Source organism: Salvia miltiorrhiza, chromosome 1 (genome assembly GCF_028751815.1).
Source record: "Salvia miltiorrhiza cultivar Shanhuang (shh) chromosome 1, IMPLAD_Smil_shh, whole genome shotgun sequence".
In the NCBI taxonomy this organism is placed as follows: Eukaryota; Viridiplantae; Streptophyta; class Magnoliopsida; order Lamiales; family Lamiaceae; genus Salvia; species Salvia miltiorrhiza.
Genome location: NC_080387.1, coordinates 59,708,424 through 59,734,176, shown reverse-complemented (window position 1 = coordinate 59,734,176; position 25,753 = coordinate 59,708,424). Strand labels below are relative to the sequence as shown.

At 36.2% G+C, this 25,753-nt stretch overlaps 5 protein-coding genes and 1 non-coding gene across 9 annotated transcripts; 3 read left to right on the top strand and 3 right to left on the bottom strand.

Moving 5' to 3' along the window:
* Positions 1 to 1,088: 1,088 nt before the first annotated feature.
* On the bottom strand, positions 1,089 to 2,453 carry LOC130999657 (uncharacterized). 2 transcript variants are annotated; one of them, XM_057925258.1, is made up of 2 exons: positions 2,134 to 2,453; positions 1,089 to 1,571 (listed from the first exon to the last, which is right to left on the bottom strand). In XM_057925258.1, exons 1-2 carry the CDS (start codon positions 2,266 to 2,268, stop codon positions 1,377 to 1,379), a joined length of 330 nt encoding a protein of 109 aa, XP_057781241.1. In that variant the 5' UTR covers positions 2,269 to 2,453; the 3' UTR covers positions 1,089 to 1,376. The 2 variants fall into 2 exon arrangements, with proteins under 2 accessions (XP_057781241.1, XP_057781249.1); XM_057925266.1 differs by having other exon boundaries at positions 2,155 to 2,453.
* Positions 2,454 to 2,591: 138 nt separating this feature from the next.
* On the bottom strand, positions 2,592 to 5,153 carry LOC130999632 (transcription factor MTB3). Of its 2 annotated transcripts, none has more exons than XM_057925228.1 (2): positions 4,900 to 5,153; positions 2,592 to 4,347 (listed from the first exon to the last, which is right to left on the bottom strand). In XM_057925228.1, the coding sequence occupies exon 2, from the start codon at positions 4,218 to 4,220 to the stop codon at positions 2,745 to 2,747; it is 1,476 nt and encodes a 491-aa protein (XP_057781211.1). In that variant the 5' UTR covers positions 4,221 to 4,347; positions 4,900 to 5,153; the 3' UTR covers positions 2,592 to 2,744. The 2 variants fall into 2 exon arrangements, with proteins under 2 accessions (XP_057781211.1, XP_057781218.1); XM_057925235.1 differs by having other exon boundaries at positions 2,592 to 4,314; positions 4,900 to 5,149.
* A 1,668-nt stretch (positions 5,154 to 6,821) lies between these two features.
* On the top strand, positions 6,822 to 10,070 carry LOC130999613 (uncharacterized). 2 transcript variants are annotated; one of them, XM_057925201.1, is made up of 2 exons: positions 6,822 to 6,940; positions 7,445 to 10,070. In XM_057925201.1, the coding sequence occupies exon 2, from the start codon at positions 7,544 to 7,546 to the stop codon at positions 9,851 to 9,853; it is 2,310 nt and encodes a 769-aa protein (XP_057781184.1). In that variant the 5' UTR covers positions 6,822 to 6,940; positions 7,445 to 7,543; the 3' UTR covers positions 9,854 to 10,070. The 2 variants fall into 2 exon arrangements, with proteins under 2 accessions (XP_057781184.1, XP_057781190.1); XM_057925207.1 differs by having other exon boundaries at positions 6,829 to 6,940; positions 7,429 to 10,070.
* Positions 10,071 to 10,959: 889 nt separating this feature from the next.
* TRNAG-GCC (transfer RNA glycine (anticodon GCC)) lies at positions 10,960 to 11,030 on the top strand. The gene has a single exon. It is a non-coding gene; the product is annotated as a tRNA-Gly (tRNA).
* A 3,524-nt stretch (positions 11,031 to 14,554) lies between these two features.
* LOC130999605 (PHD finger protein ING2) lies at positions 14,555 to 17,045 on the top strand. Its single transcript, XM_057925190.1, has 8 exons — positions 14,555 to 14,748; positions 14,968 to 15,071; positions 15,174 to 15,245; positions 15,369 to 15,559; positions 15,735 to 15,798; positions 16,289 to 16,545; positions 16,635 to 16,673; positions 16,750 to 17,045. The coding sequence occupies exons 2-8, from the start codon at positions 15,026 to 15,028 to the stop codon at positions 16,852 to 16,854; spliced, it is 774 nt and encodes a 257-aa protein (XP_057781173.1). The 5' UTR covers positions 14,555 to 14,748; positions 14,968 to 15,025; the 3' UTR covers positions 16,855 to 17,045.
* Positions 17,046 to 21,663: 4,618 nt separating this feature from the next.
* LOC130999600 (histone H1-like) lies at positions 21,664 to 23,030 on the bottom strand. The gene is made up of 2 exons (XM_057925176.1): positions 22,534 to 23,030; positions 21,664 to 22,441 (listed from the first exon to the last, which is right to left on the bottom strand). The coding sequence occupies exons 1-2, from the start codon at positions 22,738 to 22,740 to the stop codon at positions 21,794 to 21,796; spliced, it is 855 nt and encodes a 284-aa protein (XP_057781159.1). The 5' UTR covers positions 22,741 to 23,030; the 3' UTR covers positions 21,664 to 21,793.
* Positions 23,031 to 25,753: the final 2,723 nt, after the last annotated feature.

Below are 25,753 nucleotides of genomic sequence, written 5' to 3'. Positions count from 1 at the left end.
AACAAACCATCAAAAGAACTTTTCGTGGTTGTTTTTATTTTTTTGTGAAAAGGTATAAACTTATGTTGTGTTAAACAACCACAAGTTTCACTCCATTATTACCACCAACAATCTCTTTCTCACAAACTTTATTAAATATCTAGTCTCATCCGAAAAGATTCACCAAATTTACAATTCAATTAATGACATTCCGAAGATCATGGTCTGTCGTAGACACAATCGTGCCCTCGATCATGGACATAACTGTGCTGATGATCGTGTCCATCATCGTGTCCACGATGGAGGACACGATCATGGGCACGTGTCAAGCTGCGCTGAAAATGATGAGAGAGAGTGTTGACTATCAAAAAGTGGTGGGAACCGTTAAGGACTATTTTAGTCATTTTGTAAATTTTGGTATGCAAAAGAATGAGTTTTAAAGAGTGGATATATAATATTTGTAGGTTTCCACGTAAAATTATGTATTATAGTACACATACATGTACGAGGGTGATTGAGGAAGAATAAAAATTCAAGAATTTGGTAAATTTCAGATTTGTATGTTGTGATTCTCAAATTTGCCAAGAATAACATTTCTACATGCCTCCACATGCAAATTTTAGTAAGTCAAGAATTTGTGCAAAGCACAACATTCAAACGTGTATTGCCCAAAATTCTTGACAAACATTTTTTGCTTCTTTAACAAGTCAATATTTTAGATAATCAACTATTATAGTATAAACATTACTTTGATTATTGAATCCCTTGTATTTGATTTGAAGAATTCCTCTGAATGAGAGAATACAAATAATTACTTCAAGTTGAAAATTCATATCGATGAGAAACATAACCAAATTAATCCATTCAAATCACTTAAAAATAGTTTTGAAATGAGAATTGTGAAGTTTGAACATTTTCTAAAATAAAAAATTGGCGTATACAAGAAACTTAATTATGGTATAGCAGTTAAATACTCACAAGGACTAAAAAAAATTATCAAACCTTCCTAAATATTTAAGACCCATTCCATTTCTCAATTTTTTTGCAAAGTCAATAGTCAAATTCTGCACTTTCAACTAAAAAATATATAGAAAAATTGAAGTCACACATGATCATCATTATTCTCATGCATTATATATACGCACACAACCTTAAACCTCTACATTCACCGTTCCATTTTTATTTGCAACATTGTTTAATCTGAACCCAAAAATATTAAAGTTTTTGCCGCTTTCAGAAACAAGATGATGTCCAAAAAAGCAATCTTGGTTACTATAGTAGTAGCCTTTCTCACCATAAAACCATACGAAGCCACTCGAGTTCTTGATGAAGAACAAGAGCAATGGCTGAGGAGGGGCCAAGACCTCCTGCTGCCATCGTTGAAGCATCAAGTTGATCTACCACCGGGCCCTAGCGGCTGCACCTGGGTCCCAACCCGGCCCAGCGGAAAGAAATGCACGACCAGCATTGCCGAGCACAACTTTGCTGGTCGGGCAGTAGTGTATCCTCCCCCACCTCCTCCTGCAGCTAGCGATGCGTATCCAAAGCAAAGTTTCGAGTTTGTTGTTGCTGCTGAGAAGATATAAACTCAACTGCAAACAGCAAACAGAAGCTGCAAATTGACAAGAAATATACAGTTTACAAATCACTAGTTTTTAGCAAGATGGCTTAAGAAGATTCTTTTTTTGTTGTTGTTTTCTTCTTTCAATTCATTTTTGTTTAATTGTTTGGTTCAAGAACCATTTATTTCCCTTTGTTTGATTCTCTTTCCAAATACAGGTTGGTGATTTAGGTGTGCATTTGGCATGTTGTAACAGATGATGGGAAATTAAATAATGACAGATGATAAATGAACAATTTTCTAAATTCTAAAGGCTTTGATCAACAAGAGATGTTTGCTTGTAGTTGAAAAGGCTCATTTTGTATCAAAATCTTTGATTCTTACATGCTTTCGGATTATCTAATATATGCTGTAAATGATTATCTATTTAACTGGGTGAATTAATCCAGTAGAGATTGAAATTGCACCAACACAAAGATTCATTCTCCGAAGAAATATCAGTATCCACCTTCGAGATGGTGTAGCGTATCTGTGTTGTATCCAAACAACAGATAGCATCTTTAAATCGGAAAGTAATTGGACTAAAAACGTACCTCACAGAATGCACGACTCACCTCAGTTGCATGCAGGAAGAGCGCGATTGCCAGAAGAATTCTGCAGGCCGTGCTATGCAAGGTCTGAGTTTCTCGACAAATGCTACTTGAATAGACTCCAAAGTCCAAACTCATTCAATTGCTCAAGTTGTGCACTTGCTATCTTTAAGCTTTACACGACTGACGGCACAACCTTCTGTTTTCCAAGCCTGAAACGGCAAAAGATTGCCAACCTGATCTCGATAAAACTCCTAGAACTCAATAATGAGGTATAAATACTCAACCACAACTGATTCACCTGCACATTGTTCAGCAATCAATTCTTGCAAATTCTCTAACTATATGTAAATGCCTAGACACAAACATAGAAACGTATAAGATTTCAAAGGCTTCCAAGACAGAACTTGTTGCACAACAGAAAACAAGAGAGAAAGAAAAAGTGAAGTCAAGAGTCATGATTTAGCGAAAAATATGAATATGTATTAACTGAGCCAATTACAAATAGGCAGTTTCACACTTTGCATTGATAATGAACCTATCCCTTCATGCTAGACAAATTAAAATAAGATTATCAGAACTACATCAAACACGAACAACGTTTACATTGAAAATCAATTTAAGAGAGCAGCAGCCAACTTATCCTTCAATTGTTGTGCGGCACCATCCTGAGTGTGTATGGAGAATGTGTGGATGACTTCACCACGCTCAGTTAACGAAATGGTGGACTCTTGGGTCGAAGCTTGATGCTCTCTCAACTCCTTTACAACTCTGGATACAGGGTGAGAGTCCAGAGGGCAACTTACGCGTACAACTGCATCGTCGTGCTTTTCTTGAAACTCAATATCTTGTATGGTGCAGTGATACTCATTTCCATTCAAAATCCCCTTTTCTGTTTCCATTATCCTTATCTTCGTCTGAAGATCTGCAATATAGGCAATTGCATCACCGAGCAGAGATGCTTTGTCCATCTTGGAGATATTTGGAACTACTGCTCTCAATGCATAAAAACGTTGATTGAGCTTCTCGCGTCTCTGCCTTTCTGCTTCCACGTGATTCAACGGTTCTTCCCTCCCATTTGCTGGCTTCCTACCACGTTTTCTAGGCTTCCTCTCATCAGAAATGAGAAACGAATCCTCCCTAGCTTGCTCAATGTTAGAAATAATGGATTGTGACAGTAGTTTCCCATCACTATCATCATTTCTGTGCCCATTTGATGAGTTTCCATATAACTGAGCACCACCTAGTGTCTGCAAATCATATGATTCCGAGGAATAGACAGAATCGTCTTCCACCTTTGGAGAGAAGCTAATACTAATCGGACCTGATCTCGAACCCCCAACACTCAGTTCCTGACCAAAAATCTTTGGAGCAGCCTTCGCCTGTGCTAAACTCGGTTTCACAACAATAGATTTTGCTGATTGAATAACACTCCTATCCTCAGGTATAGACTTCCTGGAGCCAATCTCCACCACCCCTGACTTTGTTGGAACAAACACCACTGTCTCTAAACGAGCCAACTTCGCCAAATATGACCTCAACTCATAACGTTCTGAACAGCTTTTCGCGTCAGAAACCCAAATAGACCTGCCGGAATTGAATGACTGAGAAGGAATGGAAGGTTTATCAAAGGGAAAGGCAAGATACATCGATGTGAGATAGAACATCTCCACATCCGAAACTTTGTCCAACTTAGCAGCAACATTATCATCCTCTGATCCCCCAAAACAAGCATGAATCTTGTGCAGCACCCATCTTCTACCATCTCCATCCACTGATTTCTCATTCTTGGGGCCATTACTGTCTTCACCCTCGCCTTCCTTGGGCTCCCTACAATGGCCGTCGCCCCATATCAAGGCGGATCTACCCGACTTAGATTTAGAAACATGCCAATATATTGCATACGTCCAATCTGATCCCTCAACAATCTTGAACAGTGCTTGCTGCACCCCTAGATCCCCACCGGATGGAGAAAATTCCAACAGCACGTTGTTCGAGGCCGACCAAGCAAGATATTCAGCTGCTTCATTGCCCACTACCCTTTCCACCACAGCCTTATCCTCATCATTCAACCAAAACTTACTCCCCATCTCAAAAGGACACAAAAACTCAAGCCTAAAAAGGTTGAATAAGGAAATCTCCCTCCAAATAGTTCAACACAAAACAATAGCTCAAAACCCAATTCTGTGAACAAATTCAGATATCAAGAGCTACAGCCTACAGAAACCACACAATTATAAGGATAAAAAGTCCACCTCCAAAATTTTCAGACAACAACTTAAATAATTCGGCCAACAACCTAAAATCTTACACAAACCCCTTAAAATTTAATGAATCCTGATAGTTAGCCCTATGCTAAAGCAATAAATATTTGTTAGGGAATCCCACACCCGAAGTAATAAAAAAAACCTATTTTTTAAGGGAGAAAAAGGGATGACTTTTGAAAGAATAAAGTTTTACCCCCCAAAAAAAATCCCAAGGAAACCTAGGAATTAAGGAATTCTGGGTCCTCACTGAATCAAGAATCTTGAACAGCCAACACTATCTCTATCAACAAAAGAACAAGAAAATAGATACAGGCGGAGATGAATATCAAAAACCAGAACTGATATCTCGTATATATACACGTTCACACTATGCGTGTGTGTGTGAAAGAGAGAAATTAGTTTGTCTTGGTGTAAAACAATCCAAGAAAGCGCCAAACTGCGGAGATGAAAGTTGCAAAATTGAAAATTGAAACTAGGAGATGCTGGGTTCATGAATGTGTACCATTTTTCACTCGTGTTTCATATGACACCCGACTCCCAACTGGTGCACTGGATCTGAGCAGCCCCGTGCTTCAATCACACTTTAATAAGTACTAATATTATTGACATATATATAAAAGATAAAGCTGAATTATCCGTTTCTTTGTAGATTTATGTTCACGCGCTAATGGCGTCGAACACTTGATTGACCCACTTGTCCCAATAACTGTTGCTAGTAACTGACTCCAGCAGTCTCACCCATTTATGGATACAATCATATAGTTTCAAAAACGGAAATACTTTATACTTGTCCACCAAAATTCTAGTTTAAGAAAATTTGTTTGTGAATTTGTCAAATGAATAAGAAATTCTTAATTTATAAAAGTATGATAATTAATGAATTTATGTAGATTCACTTACGAATAATAAGTGTAAATATAATTAGAAAAGTATTTTGTGAGTGGACGAAAAAATAAAATTATAAAAAGTTTTTGTAGACGGAATAAGTACAAGTCTTCAAACTCAATTGCAAAGATGTACCAATAAATTTAAATTTATACTCCTTCTATTCATTAAACACTTTCCTCCATGAAGTGAACACGAGTTTAAGAAAATTTAATTGTGTATTTGATGGGTGAAAAAGAGGTCCCACAAATTTGTAATGACAAATTTGATGAGTAGAAAAAATTGTAATAGTTGGTGGGTTTATATGGATCAATTAATGACAATATATGTAAAAATGTGGAATTTCAAGTGCGATAATCAATGAGATTATGTCCCAAAAAAGAATATGAATCTGTTTTATTGACGGATGAAAATAGAAAATTCATGGACAAATGAAATACTATGATTTTTTATGTGCTGAGTGTGGATAGTAACTCTCATAAAAGAGTTTTTTTAAATGATATCAAAAATTTACTATTTTTTATTAAACTAATACATAATATTTTTTAACATTATTTTCAATAGTGTTACATGTAAAAAAACAAAAACTAATACACAACGTGTAAATAAAAATTAGGGTTAACTGCATATAAATTATTAAACTTTCAAAAAATGCTCATTTTGAACACGAATTCTAAAATATGTATTAAAATTATATGATTATTATTATTTTCTCATTTTGCTATACCATCCATTTTCTGACCAAACTTAGTGCTAAAATGGCCGTATAAAGTCTTGTGTTCAAATTCGTAGATTATTAAAATGACATTTATGTGTAAAAATAGCAAAATTGATGAAATAACATCATTTCAGGTAACAACTTCAACACTATGTTGGGCCAAACAATAAATGAAATAGCAAAGTAAGAAAAAAAATTGAATAATTTTAACATGATTTTTTAAATTAATATGCAAAATTAGAATTATTTAAAATTTAATAATTTATATATAGTGAACCCAAAAAATTAATAGTATCGCGAGACCAATTAAGGGTGTGGTTGATCTTCTTATTTATTTGTGCTCGTGTCCTTAATACTATCCCATGTTCAAATTTGTAAAAAAAAAAAAAAGGTACACACACCATACTAATATTCGTATATATCCCATATTGGTTATTGAAATATTACTACCGATACAAAGAATTAATTCATCTCAACTTCTATAATCCCCCCCCCCCAAAAAAAAAAAAAAAAAAAAAACTCCTATAATGAAAATAACAACGTATTAAAAAATTTAAATTAAGTTTCAAAATTTATTTACTTTTATACTTATTTGAAATCTATAATATATGAATTTCCCGTAAATATCTATTCTAAATATTTATGGATATTATCATAACTGGAGTAGTGGAGTTTATGATGATCCAATTTAGGGGATTTCCTACTAGGGCTTAAATTTGGACACGACAAGTGTAGGTCCATTATAGTTTGAGTGAAATACCAAAGTTACCCTTCGACGAGAAGAAAGGGGCAATCCCGGTAGTATATAAATTAAGGGACAAGGTTGACCTAAATACCCTCTCTCTAATCCCTCGCCTTTTCCACATCTCCGAATCCCCTTCCCCTCTGCCGCTGCCCCTCAAAATTTATCCTCAGCTTCCTTTGCCCTCCAATTTTTCAGGTATTTTCAATTCTCTCCCTCCTCTCCTCTCCTCTACATCTAAACAAAATCTTTCTTCCCGCGCCAAAAACAATTCTTTGTTTTACTGTCTATTGTGTGTGCAGCTTAGATCCGAATGCATCCAGATTTTGTGCTCGGTTTAGTTTCTGTTACTCTTTTTTGCTTATGTTTAGCGGTTAATTTCTGATTTCGATTCGTTGGGGGATGTTTGAATTTTTAAGTGTTTTAATTTATGGGTTTTTCTTGGTCGCTAAATTTGCTTGTTGCGTGTTTTAGTTAAAAAATGAATCTTTCTATTATTTTATTGTTTTTTTATGCTCCTTGTGAGTTCTGTTGGATTCGTAATATATTGTCGTTCTTGTTTGCCTATTGTTTCCATTAGTATTTATGTAAAGTTTATATGCCTGTGCAAAATGGAGGAAAAGAAAATACTATTGTTTTATGGGACGAGCTACTGATATGATGCCCGAGTTGTTAATTGTATTTAGTGTTTTTGAGCGCCAGATACATTGAAAGGTGAGGAAGGCTTTGAAGAGTAAGAGCTGTGCTAGCTTAGTGGTATAGCAAGTGGTGAATCAGGATCTTGTGATTGGACAATGAGATATGCCGACAGTTCAGGACTTGCACTGTGGTGTTGGGCGTGGTCATAACTTGGCGACTGAACAGAGTTGTCCCTTAGGAACGCTGGCGGAGAACCATGACCATGATCTTGATCTGAGGGCAGTAGATGATGGTGATGTAGGTATGGGACAGGAGGATATTGGTCATAGTTATTTTTTGGCTCCGGTGATCGACCAAGAAATGTCTCTTCCACACGGTCAAGATGGAGAATATGATCACGAGTATGGTGAAGGTAGCGAGTATGAGAATAAGTATGATCCGCTGGATCAGAAAGTGTTAAATGATGAAAGTATAGAGACGAGACTTAGTCAGGAAGAGAGTGGTGCCGACAACCATGATAGACGACTGACTGTTGCATCAAGTGTCAATGAATTGCATTTCTCTGAGGATAATGAATTGGGTGTGTTGGAGAACTGCGAGGTTGATGAAAACTTTGAGGTTATGCATCAAAACACTGAATTGGTTGTCGTCTCTTCTCCTCTTCGTTCCATTGTGCAGTCTCAAGTTCTGACCACTTCTCCTATTGTTCAATCACGAACTGTGGCTCCTTTACCTACACATGAATTTATTGTGGGGCAAGAGTTTCCTGATGTGAAGAGTTGCCGCAGGGCATTGAGGGACATGGCAATTGCCCTCCATTTTGAGATTCAAACTGTCAAGTCCGACAAGAGTCGTTTCACTGCCAAATGTGCTAGTGAGGGATGCCCATGGCGAGTCCATGCTGCTAAGCTCCCTGGTGTTCCTACCTTCACCATTAGAACAATCTATTCTGAGCATAATTGTGGTGGAATAGCTCATCTTGGTCATCAGCAAGCGTCCGTTGAATGGGTTGCTAATTCTGTGGAAGAACGACTTAGGGAGAACCCACATTACAAGCCAAAAGAAATATTGGAGGACATTCATCGTGCTCATGGTATAACTTTGTCATACAAGCAAGCATGGAGAGGGAAGGAGAGGTTCATGGCTTCTCTTCGTGGTTCGTTTGAAGATGATTATCGCCTTTTGCCACAATACTGCAACCAGATAAGACGGACCAATCCAGGGAGTATGGCATCAGTTTGTGTCAACCCAATAGATAATAGTTTCCAGCGCCTATTTATTTCGTATCAAGCATCGATATATGGATTTCTTAATGCTTGTCGGCCGCTTATTGGTCTTGATAGGACTGTTCTAAAGAACAAATACCTTGGAACCCTTCTTTTTGCTACAAGTTTTGATGGAGATGGGGGACTCTTCCCCTTAGCATTCGGTGTTGTTGATGAAGAGAACGATGAATCGTGGCTGTGGTTCCTCTCGGAGCTGCACAAACTTCTCGACACCAACACCGAGAACATGCCTCGGCTTACAATCTTGTCTGATCGGCAGAAGTGCATTGTGGATGCTGTGGAATTGAACTTCCCAACTGCTTTCCACGGCTTCTGCATGCTTCATCTCAGTGAGAGCTTTCGGAAGGAGTTCAACGACAGCCTTCTTAGTGAACTTCTCTGGGAAGCTGCAAACGCTCTCACAGTCATGGAATTTGACTCCAAAATCCTCGAGATGGAAGAGATATCCCAAGATGCTGCATTTTGGGTGCGAAAAGTTCCACCTCACTTATGGGCCAATTCATATTTCGAAGGATCACGTTTAGGCAACCTGACAGCCAACATCATCGAATCACTGAATTCTTGGATTCTTGAAGCTTCGGGTCTGCCAATAGTTCAGATGATGGAGTGCATCCGCAGGCAGCTAATGACATGGTTCAATGAGCGTCGTGAAGCCAGCATGCAGTGGTCATCAACACTAGTTCCTTGTGCTGAAAGGCAGGTCTCTGATGCTCTTGATTGTGCACGGAATTATCAAGTTCTCCGTTCAAATGAGGCTCAGTTCGAGGTCATATCCCATCAAGGAACCACTATTGTGGATGTACGCAGCAGATGCTGCTCCTGTCGAGGGTGGGAGGTCTATGGCCTTCCGTGCTCTCATGCCGTTGCAGCCCTCCTTTCGTGCAGGCAGAACGTGCACCGGTTCAGTGAGAGCTGTTTCACGGTGGCTAGTTTCCGCAAGGCATACTCTCAGACGATACACCCGATTCCCGATAGAACACTTTGGCATGAAATGTCCGGAGATCAGCAGGGTGAAGTTTCCGGTGAGGATGTGGTTGTGAACCCTCCCAAGTCACTACGGCCGCCTGCGCAGTCTAGGAAGAGACGAGCGCCCACTGGAGAGCGCTCTCAGTCGAAGCGCGTCGTGCATTGTAGCCGTTGTTACCAGACCGGCCATTTTAGAACCACCTGTGCAGCGCCTATATAGAATTTATGTCATTTTCCCCTTTACTCTCTTCTGTCTCTGCAAGGAATTATTTCTGAGGCATGTCTGTGTCTTTTTTTCTTAGATGGGATTAGGCTTGCTAATTAGTTGCAAATGAATTTGATTAAGTAGATTTAGTGGTTTGCCAATGCTTAGGTATTAAAGATATTGTCTTGTAATTGCATGACAGAATTGTTTTATACCCGTTATTATTTTGTCATGCTGTCATTACTTCTACCTAAACCTCAAATGGACTCTTTTCTTCAAACACGAGTTAAATTGATTTCCAACTTTAAGAATTGTATTCGAGCTCATTTAATCACCTTTCTTTCGACTTTGAACACAACAAGAGTTGAGTTTTGAGTAGTTTGATATTGCTTCATCTTATCAAACACGAGATTATTTTCAACCATGTTTGTTATATACATGAAAGTTTGAAACCCAACTCATACCAGCTCTTAACAAACAATCATTAGTCAAATATCAAATTTAATTGAATGGTCTTTCGTCTAAAAAAGGCCAAAGATCTTTAATTTGATATTAATACCAGAAAAATAAATACACCAACAAATACAAAAATATTCCAACAAAGATTTCAAATGAAAAATCTAAATCTATGTAATGAGATTCCACAAATCCAAAAAAGATGATTACAAATTATTTACAATTTACATTATTACTTATATTGTATTTTCGATCTCGAAATATTGAGACTATACCACACTACCACTTCATAAAGAATTGTCGAGACAAAACATATATACAACAATCTTATTTATTTTGTCCTCAATGGGACACCAAGCGATGCGAACTTCTGTCTACGAACAGTGATGTTCAGGGATCAAACCCCACCGCTCCCCCTCCCCCAAAGTCAAAATAATAATAATAATAATCCTATTTATTTTCTCATACAAGCCTATGTGTAGCTATAGAAATTATATTTGCGAATGCACAAAGCTTAAATGAGTAATAATAATAATAATACAATTTGAAGGTAATCATACCAAGTAAGCAATTTTAGAAGTAGGCGTCAACAAAATTAGATTATAATCGAAAAATTGAAGCAAGTCGAAAGTTTAATACACTAGATAGCATCATTAAAGCAAGAGGCACCAGTGGTCTAGTGGTAGAATAGTACCCTGCCACGGTACAGACCCGGGTTCGATTCCCGGCTGGTGCAATGTGTGTGTGTGTGTGGCTGCTGTGATGAATTACTCGTTGTGTGGTATTGGGTTACCCACTCTTTCACAAATACTAATGTTGACGATTTCCGAGTGTATCTGAGCTGCTTTTCCTTTTCTTTTATTTTTTATTACTAAATTTCTTACTAAATAATTTTATAATAGGATACTCGACTATCATTTTTTTTCTTTCTCATTTTCAACATCAATTTTAGAATTCGTATTCAAATTTCTCAATTATCATTGTCTTTTTCTTATTTTGCATACTCTTTTATTTTGTGGCAAAACTTTGTACTTGAAACGACATCGTTTCCATCCACTATGTCATGTCAACGCTCCAAAAAATGAGCGAGTAATCGAATATGTAAAATGAGAAAAAAAAAAGTATTTTATTGGTGTACAAAATTTTTTTATTGAAAGTTCAATAATTTATATGTAATTAACCCATGATTATATATACCTCACTAGCATTTGCACTATATGCCATGCACGGAAAATATATTTATATTTTTATATTTATATAAAATTAATACCAACTCAATTATCATATTTATAAATAAAATAAAAATAATAATTTTAACTGAATATATTCGAGCTGAATTTTAAAAAAAAATAAAGAAGAATTCACAATAATAAAATTGATATTTTTGTTAAAATGAAATATTATTAAAAAAAATAAAGAACCTTTGAAAGCACAGAGAAGCAGACTAAAAATCGAACTTCATTAAAACCCTTTTAAGAAAAATCCAAAGGAAAAAACCTTAAAAAGATAAAAAGAGTACTCGTCCAAGGAAAACTCCCGAAAGACAAAAAAAGAACAGAAAAAGAAACCACAACACAATCCATAATAAGTTAAAATAAAAAATAAAAAAATATATTTATTCAAAAAAAGATGAAAGATAAGAGAATTTTTTTTAACTTTTAATCTTTAAAAAATAATAGTACTATCATTTTAACATTTTCAATAACTTGATGGCACTAGTTTTCATAAAATGCTAGATGAGTGTATTGGGAGTTGAAAAAGTAATTCACTTTATTATACAATAAAAATAAAAAATAAGAATTTAGTGGTGGGGTAGTATCCAAAAATGACAATACAATGGAACGTCGCAAAATAGAAATAAGAGCACACTCTTATGGGACCGAGGGAGTATATTTTTTTTATTTCTTTCGACCAATTTCAATTATCAAAACTCCGCAATATAAGTATTTGTCAATAACTTTTTAATAGTGCCTTCGGATTGCCAGTAGAATTTAGACAATTAAGTTATTGGTCAATAAACTTTTAAAATTATGTAATTTTAAAGAATTAATATATCTTTTAACTAGAAAATAAATCTGATTAAAAATCAAAATTTTGATATAGTATGTGTAGTGTATTTACACATCACATGCAATTAACCCTTTGAAATTAGGTTGGTTCGCAAACTAATGCTTATTGTTATTACTAGCATTTGCATCCCGTGCAATGCATGTGAAAATATTTTTAATTTTTATATTTATATAAAATTAATACTAATTCAATTATTATACTTATAAATATAATAAAAATTAATTTTAATTGAATATATTTGAATTGAATATTGAAAAATTAAAAATAATTCACAATTATAAAATTTGATATTATGAAAAATAAAAAAAGAATAAGTTAAAAAAATTAAAAATAAAATACTAATTAAAAAGAATTTAAAATATACTTATTCAAAAAAGATGAGAGAGAAGAGAGAAATTTACAAAACTTTAATATATAAACAAAATTAATTTTTACATTTTAAATCAAATATTTTCATAAAATATATCATATTACAGCTCTTTTCGTGATCTTTAATTTGATATGCATATTAAATATTTTATAATTAATCAAATTTCACAATTTTGGGAAGAAATGTAACAACAAATAAGAAGTTAAAGAAAATGAAAATAAAAAGGAAAATATATAGTTTAAACATAAACCTTCAATTTTATTATAATTACAAAATTGTCATTCAATTTTAAAATTGATTTCAAATTGGAAACTCTCTTTTTAATATAGTATAGATTATTATTATTATTATTATTATTATTATTATTAAGCTTTCTATGCTGATAAGGTTTCCACTCACATGAGGCGACCTATTGCTAGGGGTGGATCGGTACGGTATACCGAAATTTTTTCGTCATACCGTATACCATACCGTAAATTGCGGTATGAGAATTTCCATACCGTTGCCGTACCGTACTTTTCGGTATACCGAAGATCGGCATACCGAAAATTTCGGTATGAGAATTTTCATACCGTTGTCGTACCGATAGTGCGGTATACCATACCGAAAGTCGGTATACCATACCTTACGGTATTACCGAAATTATTGTTATATCGTTTCATGCCTAAATTGCCAAACCATTAACATATACCGTATATTTGTACATATTGAAATTTCATTAAACAAATACAAATAACTTTCTAACAATTAAACTCCACATCTTCAACAAAGCAAAAAAATAATTTACCACTAATATATATATATATATATATATATATATAGGGATGGGATCAAGTGAGAATTACATCTTTTTGTGAGAATGGAGAACCAATCACAACCCTTTATTTGGACATGAACAACGATTGTTCAACATTAAGTCATGAACATCGTTGTTCATGCGTCACATGAACAACGGTGTTCATGACTTACTGTCATGAACATCGTTGTTCATGTGCTTATGTTCATGTATTTTATGTATTTGTTCATGGTTCTCCATGAACATCGTTGTTCATATATTTTTGTTCATGTATTTTATGTATTTGTTCATTGATTCGCACATGAACATCGTTGTTCATCAGTTCACACATGATCCTCTCCCTATATATATATATATATAATTGATTCCGACGGCATACGGATTTTTTCGGTATATACTATCGGTATATACCGGTGGTATATACCTAAACAACGGTATATACAGGTTTTTCAGCATATACCGCGGTATCGGTATATATCGGTATACCGCGGTATGAGGAAAATGATACCGTTGCCGTACCGAAAATCTTCGGTACGGTACAATACCGTACCGAAATTTTCGGTATACCGAAATTTCGGTATTTTCGGTATTTTTTCGGTACGGTAAGTGCGGTATACCGATTTTTCGGTATTTTGCTCCACCCCTACCTATTGCTGGTTCATGGAGCTTTAGCTCCTATTTTTCACCTTGGTTCTTGTGTTTGGTTCGCTGTTTTTATTTCTATGATTGAAGGGTATTGTGATACTTCCTGGGGCGATGGTCAGATCGGACATCGGAGTTCTGGTGGAGTTCTGATGCCTTCTTTCTCGGTTACAGACCTCACAAATTGGGCAATGTTCGTTTCCCTTTGAACTTTTTTTAGATGAGTACTCTTTTCCTTCTTTGGGGTTTTTCCATTTGAAGGTTTTAAATGAGGCTCGGCCCTTAGTTGACTCTTTTGTGTTCGCTGCCTCGCTGGGGTTCTTTTAGGTTTTCTTTTTTCCTTTCTATATAATCCTATTTAATAATAAATTATTATTATTATAAACAATATTTTAAATTTTAATTCTGGACTGAAAAAATTGGGAGTTTGATCTGAAACGCGAAAAAGGATTCCTCTCACTTTTCCCAGTCTGCGACTCTGCGCCAAAATTCAATTTCTTTAATAAAGGAAACCCTAATTCCAAAATCGAGCTACGCCAAGAAACCCTCCAGTCCTCTGAATCTGTTGCTACGAAGGTAAAAGTATCTCATCATCGTTTTCTATTTCGAATTTTCTCGCTCTTCGCGGTATATTTGGGAAATTATCGAATTCATCGATATGTAACAGTTTTTTAATTGATCAAATAAATTCAACTTGGTAATTACCGAATATTACCAATTTGATTTTGTTAGGGTAAAATGCCCAACTTGAAATCGAAGTTAACTGATATCTCAACTTCCCTCATGTATTTTCAGTGCTCTGCCTCACTAGTTATAACCCTAGAACGATCCATTTAATCGAGCAAGCAGAAGGATGGCGATTGCGAGAACTGGAGTTTTTGTAGACGACTATTTGGAGTGTGAGATGTTCTTACCCCCACTTCTTATATACACGCATATATATCCAAAATTGTAATGAAAGAAAAGTTTTTAACGGTGTCATTGTTTGTGTGCAATGAAAGATTCTAGCACATTGCCGGCGGAGCTTCAGAGGCTTCTCAACACCATTCGAGAATTGGATGATCGTTCACAAGGTTCCATTATGCTATTTTCATCCCTTTGCACAAATGCGAGGGGTCTTCAAGTTCTATTATGTTACGTTAATTGCAGAAGTTTAATAAAATTCGTCCATGCTATGTGTTGATGTTTGCATACAGCCATGATAAACCAATCAAGGCAGCAAACAAAGTATTGTTTGGGTTTGGCATCTCAAGGGGGTTCATTCTCTAGGAAAAACGAGGATGAGGAGGTGTCTGAAAAGCTTCGAAAAGAAATTGAGGCAAACCAGGACAATGCCCTTAGCCTCTGCACTGAGAAGGTTCTACTTGCCCGACAAGCTCATGACCTTGTAAGTTGTTGACATGAATGCTTCTGTGTTGGAACTTTGTAAGGTTTCCTTGTTATTGCAATATGTTTCATCTCTCTTAGAAGCACTGACACTTGTTGGTTGATTAACATGATATGAGCACCATTATCCTTATATTCAGAGCTGATAATTTTCCTTCTTTGCGACCTTCCTTCAGATTGATAGTCACATAAAACGTCTTGATGAGGATTTGAATAACTTTGCAGAAGATCTCAAACAAGGTGCAGCTACTCACTCATCTTTGGGTTACCTAATTTACATTGTATTGCGACTTGCGAGTTATACGACTAGCTATCCCTATATAATAAATCTTACTTTATCAACATATTCTAGCTTTTACGCCTCATTGGTGTGGTTGATGGCTGACCAGTCAACTTGGTTTTTCTCTACTAAATGCAATTGTATCACCGAGAAATATCTAATAGATGCCAAAACATGTAAGATAAGATATGTTGAATATTAGATAGTACCATTACCACATCATGAAGGTGAAGCATGCATTGATCCACAAGTAGTGGGTTGGAATAAGTTAATGAGCATAGATTTCCTATCTTGACAGTGGTTAGGAGAATGTATACTCCTCCCCCCACCCCCCTCCCACCAAACGCATATATCTTCGTGTACGTAAACTGGGGTGGCAAAGGCATTGCCTACATGGAAATAGTTTAGATTTGGCATATGTCCTTTGGATAACATTTTTGAGTTTTGCAGAAGGAAAAATAGCACCAGACGAGCCGGCTGTGCTTCCTCCATTACCTTTAGTTCCTAAAGGTGAAAAACGCAAGCCACTATATGGAACACCTCAGTCGAAGAGGTTTGACTACAAGGAGAGAGATTGGGATAGGGAGCGTGACAGAGATTTTGAGCTTATGCCTCCTCCTGGAAGCCTTAAGAAAGACTTTGCTTCACCTGTTGAACTCGATCAACCCATTGATCCAAATGAACCTACTTACTGTGTCTGCCATCAGGTCAAAGCCTCTGTTAATTTTCATACTCATTACTAATTGTCAATTTCTACTGTTTATGTTGTTGATTTAGTACTTTACTAAGTTTGCAGGTATCTTTTGGTGATATGATTGCATGTGACAATGAAAACGTAAGTCCATTGCCCCTTTTGTTTAATCAGTTTTCGTCGTTTAAAGAGTGTTATTAAGTATCTCTTTTTATGGCAGTGCCAAGGAGGTGAATGGTTTCATTATGCTTGTGTTGGGCTTACTCCTGAGACTAGATTTAAGGGAAAGTGGTATTGCCCGACGTGCAGACAGGTAGCACACTAACGACACCATTGAAGATGTAATGCATGTAAATTACTCTACATTTTGACATATTCATTCTACCTAAAAAGTAGCTGCATATATTACTGCCTCTCCAACTTTGGTAACGATTGTAATTGAGGCTTTCACAACACTGCACTACCATTTTCATTCCTATTTTTGCCATCGTCTAGGTCATCTTTATATTCTCTCAATCTTTCATCACAATTATTATTATTATTATTATTATTATTATTATTATTATTATTATGATTATGATGTTATCCGCCTTACTTAGTATTGTTACTATTATTATGTTGGGCAACGCTGATACAATGTCTCTATCATTTCAATATATTCTTAGGATTTAAGAGTACAGCAGTCGCTTTTTTATCATCAAAGTATTATTAGTATTTTGTTTGAAGAAGATGCGTTACTTTGTAGGATATTGTAAACTTCAACTTTTTGGAATTGTTGGATAGACAAGATATGCACAAAGTTGCTTTACTTACACAAATTAACACTAAAGATATGTGTTGGCACAGTGATAGAGTGGTTAATGCTTGAGGTTAAAGATTTAGGGTTCAAATTTATTGTGATGCGGCCTTTAAAATACTCCCTCCGTCCCCAAAATAAGTTCCTCTTTGGGGACGGCACGTGTTTTAAGAAAAAATAGTAAAGTGTATTGATAGTGGAGAAAAATATGTTATAATTAGTATTGGAAGTGGTGAAAATGTGAAAAAATTGTTATAATTAATATTGGGAGTGATGAAAAAGTGAAAAGTAAGAATACATAAAGTATTATTAGTGGTGGGGTAGTTGTCCAAAAATGGAAAGAAAGAAAGAAGAACTTATTTGGGGGACGTCTCAAAATGGAAAAAGAGAAACTTATTTCAGGGACGGATGGAGTATTTGTTTAGGGTGTGTTGATGAAAAAGGGGTGGAAAACAATCATTTTTTAGTCTTGTTCACCAATTTTATATGTTTTGTAGAGTAAAACAAATATCTCTAGTCTGGATGGAAACTTTTTAAGGGCAATTCTTTTTCCTCCTTTTCACTTCAACTAAGTATTAAATTTTGTTTAGGGTGTGTTGATGGAAAAGGGGTAAAAGCAATTATTTCTTTTTTTTTACATGTTTCGTAAAGTAAAAAAAAAAATTGATGGAAATTTTCTTAGGGCCACTTTTTTTACTCCATACTTCAATTGTGAATGATATTATTAAATTTATTATTATGGGGGATTGTTGTGACAATATTATTATGGAAGGATGAGTGTGATAAAACAAATTTCCACCTTATACAACATATGATAAAGGGGATATTAATAAATTTTGTCCGTATTTTTTATTATTTATTTTTTTCATGATAAATTTACAATTAACAATTAAAGAGAATGTATCCTAAGGGGGGTGTATTCGTTGTGGAATTTGATGGATTTCTATGGATTTTAAAAGTCTGGGTGTATTCGTTCAAGACTTTTAAAAGTCTGCAGAAATCTGGGTGTATTCGTTCAAGACTTTTAAAAGTCCATATAAATCTGGGTGTATTCGTTCAAAACTTTTTAAAATCCATGCAAATCTAGGTGTATTCGTTATTCCATTGACTTAAAATCCGGAATGATTTTCATGGATTTCATCCAAAAAATACACACGATGAAATCCGGCCAAGAACCACGAGAATTGAAATCCATGAAGTTTTAAGCGAGCGCTGAGTTCCAGCGCCCGCGGCCAAGAAGCCAGCGGCCGCTGCACCCAGCGCCCGCTCATATATATATATATACTCCCTCCGTCCCAATAAAAGTGGCCACATTTCCTTTTTGGGTGTCCCATTAAAAGTGGCTACTTTCTAAAAATGGCAAAAGTTTACTTTAATTAAGTCAACAATTACTCACTAATTTGGTCAACAATTGTAGGTCACTTTTTAAAAATGCCAAAATTACTTTAATTAAGTCAACAATTACTCACTAATTTGGTCAACAATTGTAGGCCACACTCTATTAAAATATATAACACTCAATTTCTTAATCTCCGTGCCCAAAAAAAAGTGGCCACTTTTATTGAGACGGAGAGAGTATATCATAAGGCCAGCGCTGGCTGGAACCCAGCGCTCGCTGGCTGTCCAGCGCTGGCTAGGAATAGATTGCAGCCGCTCATATATATATACTCCAACTTTCGGCACATTTCCGCACATTTCCACACATTTCCAAGCTAGATATGTCATAAGTTGCTTTTTCCACACATTTCATAAGAATTTCCACACATAAGTCGCTAGTATATCATAAGTTGCTTTTTCCACACATTTCAAAGCTAGCATGCAGATGCTTTTTCCACACATTTCCAAGCTAGATATGTCTGTATCGTGTGTTTCTCTCTCCAATTCATCGTCTTCTAGAGAACAACTTGGGAGTGACCAAATCGCCCTTCCCCATCACCATCACATTCTTGAAGCTCCGAATCACTGCCGCAGACTTGACATACTTGGCGAGCTCGAGCCTTTCGGAGTCGGAGGCCTCCAAATCTAGGTGGAGCAGATAGTAATTCCGCGGGTGGTACGACGCCTGAAGCAGCCGTCTCAGCCTCTCGCCGTCGCCGCTTGTACCCGAAATGAGGTAGGCGAATCGCGGAAATCCGGGTAAGTCTGAGGAATCCGAGTCGACCGAGATGGAGGTCGGGAAGGAAGAATGATTGGGTTTGAGGTGGGATAGAATAGTGATGAAGATCAGTATCAGGGCTGAAATGGACACGAAAATTAGGGGCAATGAGCATTTTCGGTTTATATGAGCTCGTTTCATAGCTAAAATCTTGTGTGTTTTTCAGAAAATCGGAGCTGATTTTGGGAGAAAAAATGGAGAAATTTGAGAGAAAGAAGCTTGGATTAGAAGGGGAAGGGAAGGAGTAGGTGAAGTGTTGCTGTGAGGAAACTTGAATTGATCGACAGGAGGCGACGATTTCGTTTGAGATCAATGTTTTTTGATTTGTTGGTATTGGAAATTACGCACCAATTTTTAAATCGATTAGTCAACAAATAGAACTCACCAGTTTTGAGATCAGTGATTGAGCTTACTTTTTTAAAAGTTCTAAAAAACTCACTTCTTCTGCTCAACTGGTTCTTCGAACAAGTTCCGAGCTATTGTTACATTAGAGATGGGTTTTCACGACTGTCGGTTCTCTACACACTAAGGCGATGCACACCTTTGAGTCGAGCAATAATCTGTGCAAACGAAGGGCGTCCCTGTGGGTTTCTACAGAGACAAATTTCTTCAGCATTAAACTCAGTTCTTATAAACGAAGGGATGCGTAAATCATAATGAGTAAATCATCATGTTTCCAGCGCTCGGTGGATTCCCAGCGGTCGCTGGGTTTCCAGCGGGGCTGGGACTCAGCGGGCGTTGGTTTTCATGGAATTCAATTCCAGAATTATCCCGTAAAGTCTTCGAAAATCAGTGAAAATCGGGGTGAAATCTAACTACGAATTCTTTGAAAGTCGTCTGGAATCTATGTGAATTCCATGGAATTTAAATTCCATGGACTTTTTAAAGTCTGTGAAAATTCACAACGAATACACCCCCTAAGTATTGTTGTTTCATGTACTAAGATAATACTTATCCAATTTGAGTTGATTACCAAGGAAATTGAAGTATCAAGAATTAAATACTATGACGAACAAAGAGAGTAAATTGTTTTAATGGCATGTATGAAGTTGGTGGTACCTAATACACTATGATATAGGTGCTCATGAATCTCCACAACATGTTTGAAGCAAACATTATATTTATATTCGGTCTTGTTCAACGAAGCTATCAGCCAAAATTTTAATCGTCCAACAATCATCCATGCCATTCTTCAAAACGTTTTATTTACACAAATAAAACACTCGAGTTTCTTGATAAATTTCCATGCCCAAGAAAGGATGTAATAATCCCAAATCTCATCGTATCTCATTTTAAAAATCTTGACATTATAACCGCAAAACAAAATCATTCGCATATATGCAACAAGCATAGAATACTCTCCCTCCCTTATGGCCTTATGTTTATACATACAAGGTTAGATGGGTTCGACAACCAATTGGTCATCCCAAGCTCTTGAGCCCATACCATAATTCCTTCAACCTATTTTTAGCTCCTTCAATCAACCTTGAGAAGCAGCAACTGTAATAAATTAAAATCCAAATTGGTGAAAAAGTGATTCCTACACTACATAGTAGCGTGGCGCTAGGCTCTAGCTCTAACTCTAACATCCAAATTGTGATAATAATGATCGCCAAGTTTAGAATATGAATGAGTTTCGAATTGACACATATGAATCAAGATTTCCTACTTGATTCTCCACGATCCACATTTAGTGGCACATAGCATGACACTATGATGAAGCCATTACCAATCCTGAGAAATTTTCTACAAAGGAAAGCATAAAAGGGTGGGCTAAAAACCATTGAAAGAAGACACATTTAGGTTATTCAGAAAGCTGTTCCAAAGATTAGGATCACAGGCATTAACAAGACTAATCAGCTGAATCGATTAACTAAGATGGATGTTCACATGCACACAAAATCCTAGCAAAACGACTACATAAAATCAACTAGCATATTAATGCAACATATATTTATAAGCACAATGATATAAATGTAGAAACCATAACGATTCAACAAGATAGTTAGCAGAACCAATCCAAGTGCTGACCTTTAAACTCAAGTGCATTTCCCAACAAACTGACTTAGACCTCCAAAACTTTCATCACTAAGATTAAAAAAGGAACGGTAAAGGGGGCAAGATGACTTAGTGATTTGATTTTGAGAAACGTAAGATGATGAAATCAAAAACCTAAAAACAAATGAAAGGGAAAAAATAACAGTTATATTATACTCTTATGGACGCTAAAGCATCCATATTGGCTGATGGGTCATAATGAATGTACAATACTATCCCTACAAGCAAACGCTAATCCCAAAACCAATCCTCCTATCACTTCTTCCCCTTCTTTCCAACGGCGGCCTTCTTCGCCGGAGACTTGACGGTCTTCGGCTTCACGCTCTTGGCCGGAGCCTTCTTCACCGGCGTCGCCTTCTTCGCAACCGGAGCCTTCTTAATAGCGTCGATAGCCGCCGTCTTCCGCCCTGGATTCGTCCTCGTTGACGTTCTTGTCGCCTTAGCCGGTGGTTTCTTCGCAGTTTCCGCCGCCTTTCTCTTTGGTGCGGCCTTTGCTTTTACAGGAGCAGCTGCCTTCGGCTTGGCAGCAGGCTTAGCCTTGACGGCCGCCTTCGGCTTCGCTGCGACAGTTTTGGGCTTCGGCTTCGGCTTGGCTTTGACAGCGGAGACCTTCTTCTCCTTGGCAGCGGCGGCTTTGAGCTTTGGCTTCGCAGCAGTCGCCGGCTTCTTCTTAGTGGGCGCAGCAGCAGCCGGAACCGGCTTGGGAGTCCGCGCGGACGGCAATTTAAACGAGTTTTTAACTTTCGCAAGCTTCTCGTTTGCCACCAGCTTCTTCAGCTGAACGAGCAAAACCTTCCTGAAATTCGCTGGCAGATTCTTCTCCTTATCCTCGATGAACTTCGTAATCGCGTACTGGCTCGATCCTGTCCTCTCCTTGAGCGTGACGATTGCATCTTTAATCATCTGCATTTACACAAAACAAATCAAATTTAGCGATAATAAAAAAACAAATTACATCAAAAACTAGAATATTCAAAACGGAAATGATTAAATACCTCAAAATAAGGAGGGTGAGTGGAGGAGCTACGCTTTCTCGGAGCAGGAACCTTCTTCTTAGCATCTTTTGGAGCAGAAACCTTCTTCACCGTGACGGATTTCTCCGTAGGATTCTCATCTTTCGCTGTCTCCTCCGCAGGTTCTGCGGCGGCAGTCGGCTCCACCGCTGGCTCGCTCGACAGAATCGGCTCTTCGGTGGTGGCCATGGAGAATTCGCTGCCGAAATTAGGGTTTGGAGATTTAAGGAAATTGAGGAAAATGAGGGAATCTAGATCGAAATTTGTGTGTGTGGTTTTTACGCAGAAAATATGGGTGGATTTAAATAGTGAGAGTTGGATTTCATTCCGACAAGACGAAATATGATTGGTTGAAAGCTGGTTCACGCGGATTAAAGATATGGAGAAATTTTGAATATGAGCCGTTAGATGGATTTCAATCTACGGTGGCCTGCGTTTAAAGGAAAGCGCATGGATTGAAAGGCTTAGCAAAGCTTGTTGGTTTAAGGGCTGAGGTGTGTTTTTTTGCTTGATTAATTTGGACAGAACTCGAGCTAGGTTTAATGGATTGGGATGAGATGGCTTCCATTTTGTAGGAAATTTCATAAGCTTTCTAGAGGATGCTTATCTCAGTCGAGAACATCGTTGGCTTCGAAGATATCTGCTTCAAAAGATCAAGTGGTCAAGACGTGAATTTTTGTTGATGGTGTTGTTGTTCTTTAACGTTGTGCAGAAATGCTGCAAAGGAATTCCATAACTTAACGTTGGATATGATAATAGCTTAATGTAGGAGTGTATCGAGTCCGTAATTGTGAAAAATTGATAAGTTTTGATTAGAGAAATATCGCTACGAAATGAGTTGAAGATGAACATATTTTAACCATTGCGACTCAAAAACAATAATTAGGCATATAACACTAATTCTTTCATTGAGATTTCTTTTTAAAATTCTTCTATTCATTAACTTACCTTCTTACTAATGATTGTTGGCATTGTATCTAAAAAACACATGGTATAAAGGTACGAAGTAACACAAACGAAAACTAAAATTTACCCTTCTTAACACCTTTTGCATTCCATGGTATTCAATTATCTTTGTTATTGTCCACTGATTATGGTATAAATGTCATTTTTCTACTCCCTCCGTCCCATGAAGCATGACACACTTCTTTTCGGCACGGGAATTAAGAAATTGGTATTTTGTGTGTTAAATGTGGTAGGTGAAAAAGTGAAAATATGAATAAAGGGTAAATTTTTTGCCATTTTTAGAAACGTGTCATGCTTCGTGGGACAGACCAAAAAGAAAACTGTGTCATGCTTCATGGAACGGAGGGAGTATTAATCAAAATAACGATTGTAGGAATTTAGAAAAGTAGGATGAAACTATACCCTGGGATTACCACAGGCAAATGTAAATTGAATCCAACTAGTGACAATGACCAACTTTATATGCCACTATTGAAAACATTCAAAATTCATTGTCAGAAATGAATTCATTAAATTGATATTTTTACCAAGCAAAATTGATATGCAATGGGAATTATTTACTGGACAAACTAATATGTGCATATTCAACAAAAGGAATTAAATAAACGAAAACGCACCCACAATAATATCAATCGACACAATAGTCTCTTTATAATCTTTTAATTGGTAACTCACGTAAGAAAGGCTAATCGGCTTATTTCATAACGCTTGAAACTATCATAATTCATATGGCAGCTTATTAACTTACTAATCACCAATTGATTCGAAATTTGAAAAAGACATAAATATAGGAGTTTAAGAAATGGTTGAAACGAGATGAATATTTAATGGGGGTGAGGAGTATTTGCTCTTTATGGCCTATACTTCTTGTCCTTTCGCATCTTTCAAACGTATTTACTTTGATGGGTTAGTCTTGAAAGATGTTAGGCAACTAAAATTGCTCGATAAAATTTGAATCGTGAATTGTTTTAGCTACCTAATCTCTTCTGTGATTCATAAGATGTATCCTCAAATGCATAGTATTTGCTCCAAAATTTATCGAGCAGTCTTTTGAGGTTCGAAGTATCCCCAAATGCATACATATGATAAAAATATAGAATAGAAGTGTGAAGACTGAGAATTAATTGTGCCCGTTGATCTTTGGCGATGTAAGGAAACATATAAAATAGGTAATTGACATATTTATTGTTCTTCTGTCTTTCTCCTTTGCATTCAAATCGGATGCAGCTTCATTTCCAAAAGAATTATCGCTTGCAAAAGGCATCAAAACTCAAAGTGTGACTCACATTTAACATTAGTCTTATCACAAATAAAATCTACTGGTGTGAACATAAAAACCAATAGACATCCATCAATAATCACATTAGGACTTTCTGAAACTCTCACTAAACTATACGAACGAGGACAATATTTCATTAACAATAGCAGTTGATCCACAATATCAACAATAATGAACTTTTCACATGAAATTGAATCAACACTAAAACAAAATCTTAACAAGACTCTTCACTAATCTAGTTCGGAATCAAGAATCTTAAGTAGAATCTTATAATTATAACTTAAGAATGTTAATTTGGTTAGTGATTCACTCATCACTCATCACTAATATAAGATTCCTAGTAAGAATTCAAGATTTAGTAAGAATCTTATAATTATAACTTAAGAATGTTAATTTGATTAGTGATTCACTCGTCACTAATCTAAGATTCCTAGTAAGAATCTTATAATATTATAACTTAAGAATGATAGTTTGATTAGTGACTCACTCATCACTCATCACTAATATAAGATTCCTAGTAAGAATTCAAGATTCTTAGTAAGAATCTTATAATTATAACTTAAGAATGTTAGTTTGATTAGTGATTGAATCATCACTCATCACTAATATAAGATTCTTACTAAGAATTCAAGATTCTTAGTAAGAATATTATAATTATAACTTAAGAATGCTAATTTGATTAGTGATTCACTCATTCACTCATCACTAATCATTCTTGAATTGTGGAATCTTAACAAGATTATTCACTAATCTAGTTTGGAATCAAGAATCTTAAGTAGAATCTCAACTCATTAGGTCTTCGATGCCCGATCCATTGTTCTGAGTTTTATGTATTTATATTTTGTTGAACATTTTATTCCATGTTTTGCAACAACATTACACTTGCACTCTATTTTTAGATTTATGTTTTGTTGAACTATTTATTTCATGTTTTCAAACAACATTACATTTACCTCG

What these genes read in the sequence shown, in the direction of transcription:
- LOC130999657 (XM_057925258.1), bottom strand. Translation starts at nt 2,268, where the DNA reads ATGAGTTTGGACTTTGGAGTCTATTCAAGTAGCATTTGTCGAGAAACT. An exon ending in TGAGTCGTGCATTCTGTGAG is followed by an intron (nt 1,572 to 2,133) that starts GTACGTTTTTAG and finishes TGCTGTTTGCAG; the next exon opens with TTGAGTTTATATCTTCTCAG.
- LOC130999632 (XM_057925228.1), bottom strand. Translation starts at nt 4,220, where the DNA reads ATGGGGAGTAAGTTTTGGTTGAATGATGAGGATAAGGCTGTGGTGGAA.
- LOC130999613 (XM_057925201.1), top strand. Translation starts at nt 7,544, where the DNA reads ATGCCGACAGTTCAGGACTTGCACTGTGGTGTTGGGCGTGGTCATAAC.
- LOC130999605 (XM_057925190.1), top strand. Translation starts at nt 15,026, where the DNA reads ATGGCGATTGCGAGAACTGGAGTTTTTGTAGACGACTATTTGGAGT. An exon ending in CTTACTGTGTCTGCCATCAG is followed by an intron (nt 16,546 to 16,634) that starts GTCAAAGCCTCT and finishes CTAAGTTTGCAG; the next exon opens with GTATCTTTTGGTGATATGAT. An exon ending in TTGCATGTGACAATGAAAAC is followed by an intron (nt 16,674 to 16,749) that starts GTAAGTCCATTG and finishes TTTTTATGGCAG; the next exon opens with TGCCAAGGAGGTGAATGGTT.
- LOC130999600 (XM_057925176.1), bottom strand. Translation starts at nt 22,740, where the DNA reads ATGGCCACCACCGAAGAGCCGATTCTGTCGAGCGAGCCAGCGGTGGAG. An exon ending in CTCACCCTCCTTATTTTGAG is followed by an intron (nt 22,442 to 22,533) that starts GTATTTAATCAT and finishes GTGTAAATGCAG; the next exon opens with ATGATTAAAGATGCAATCGT.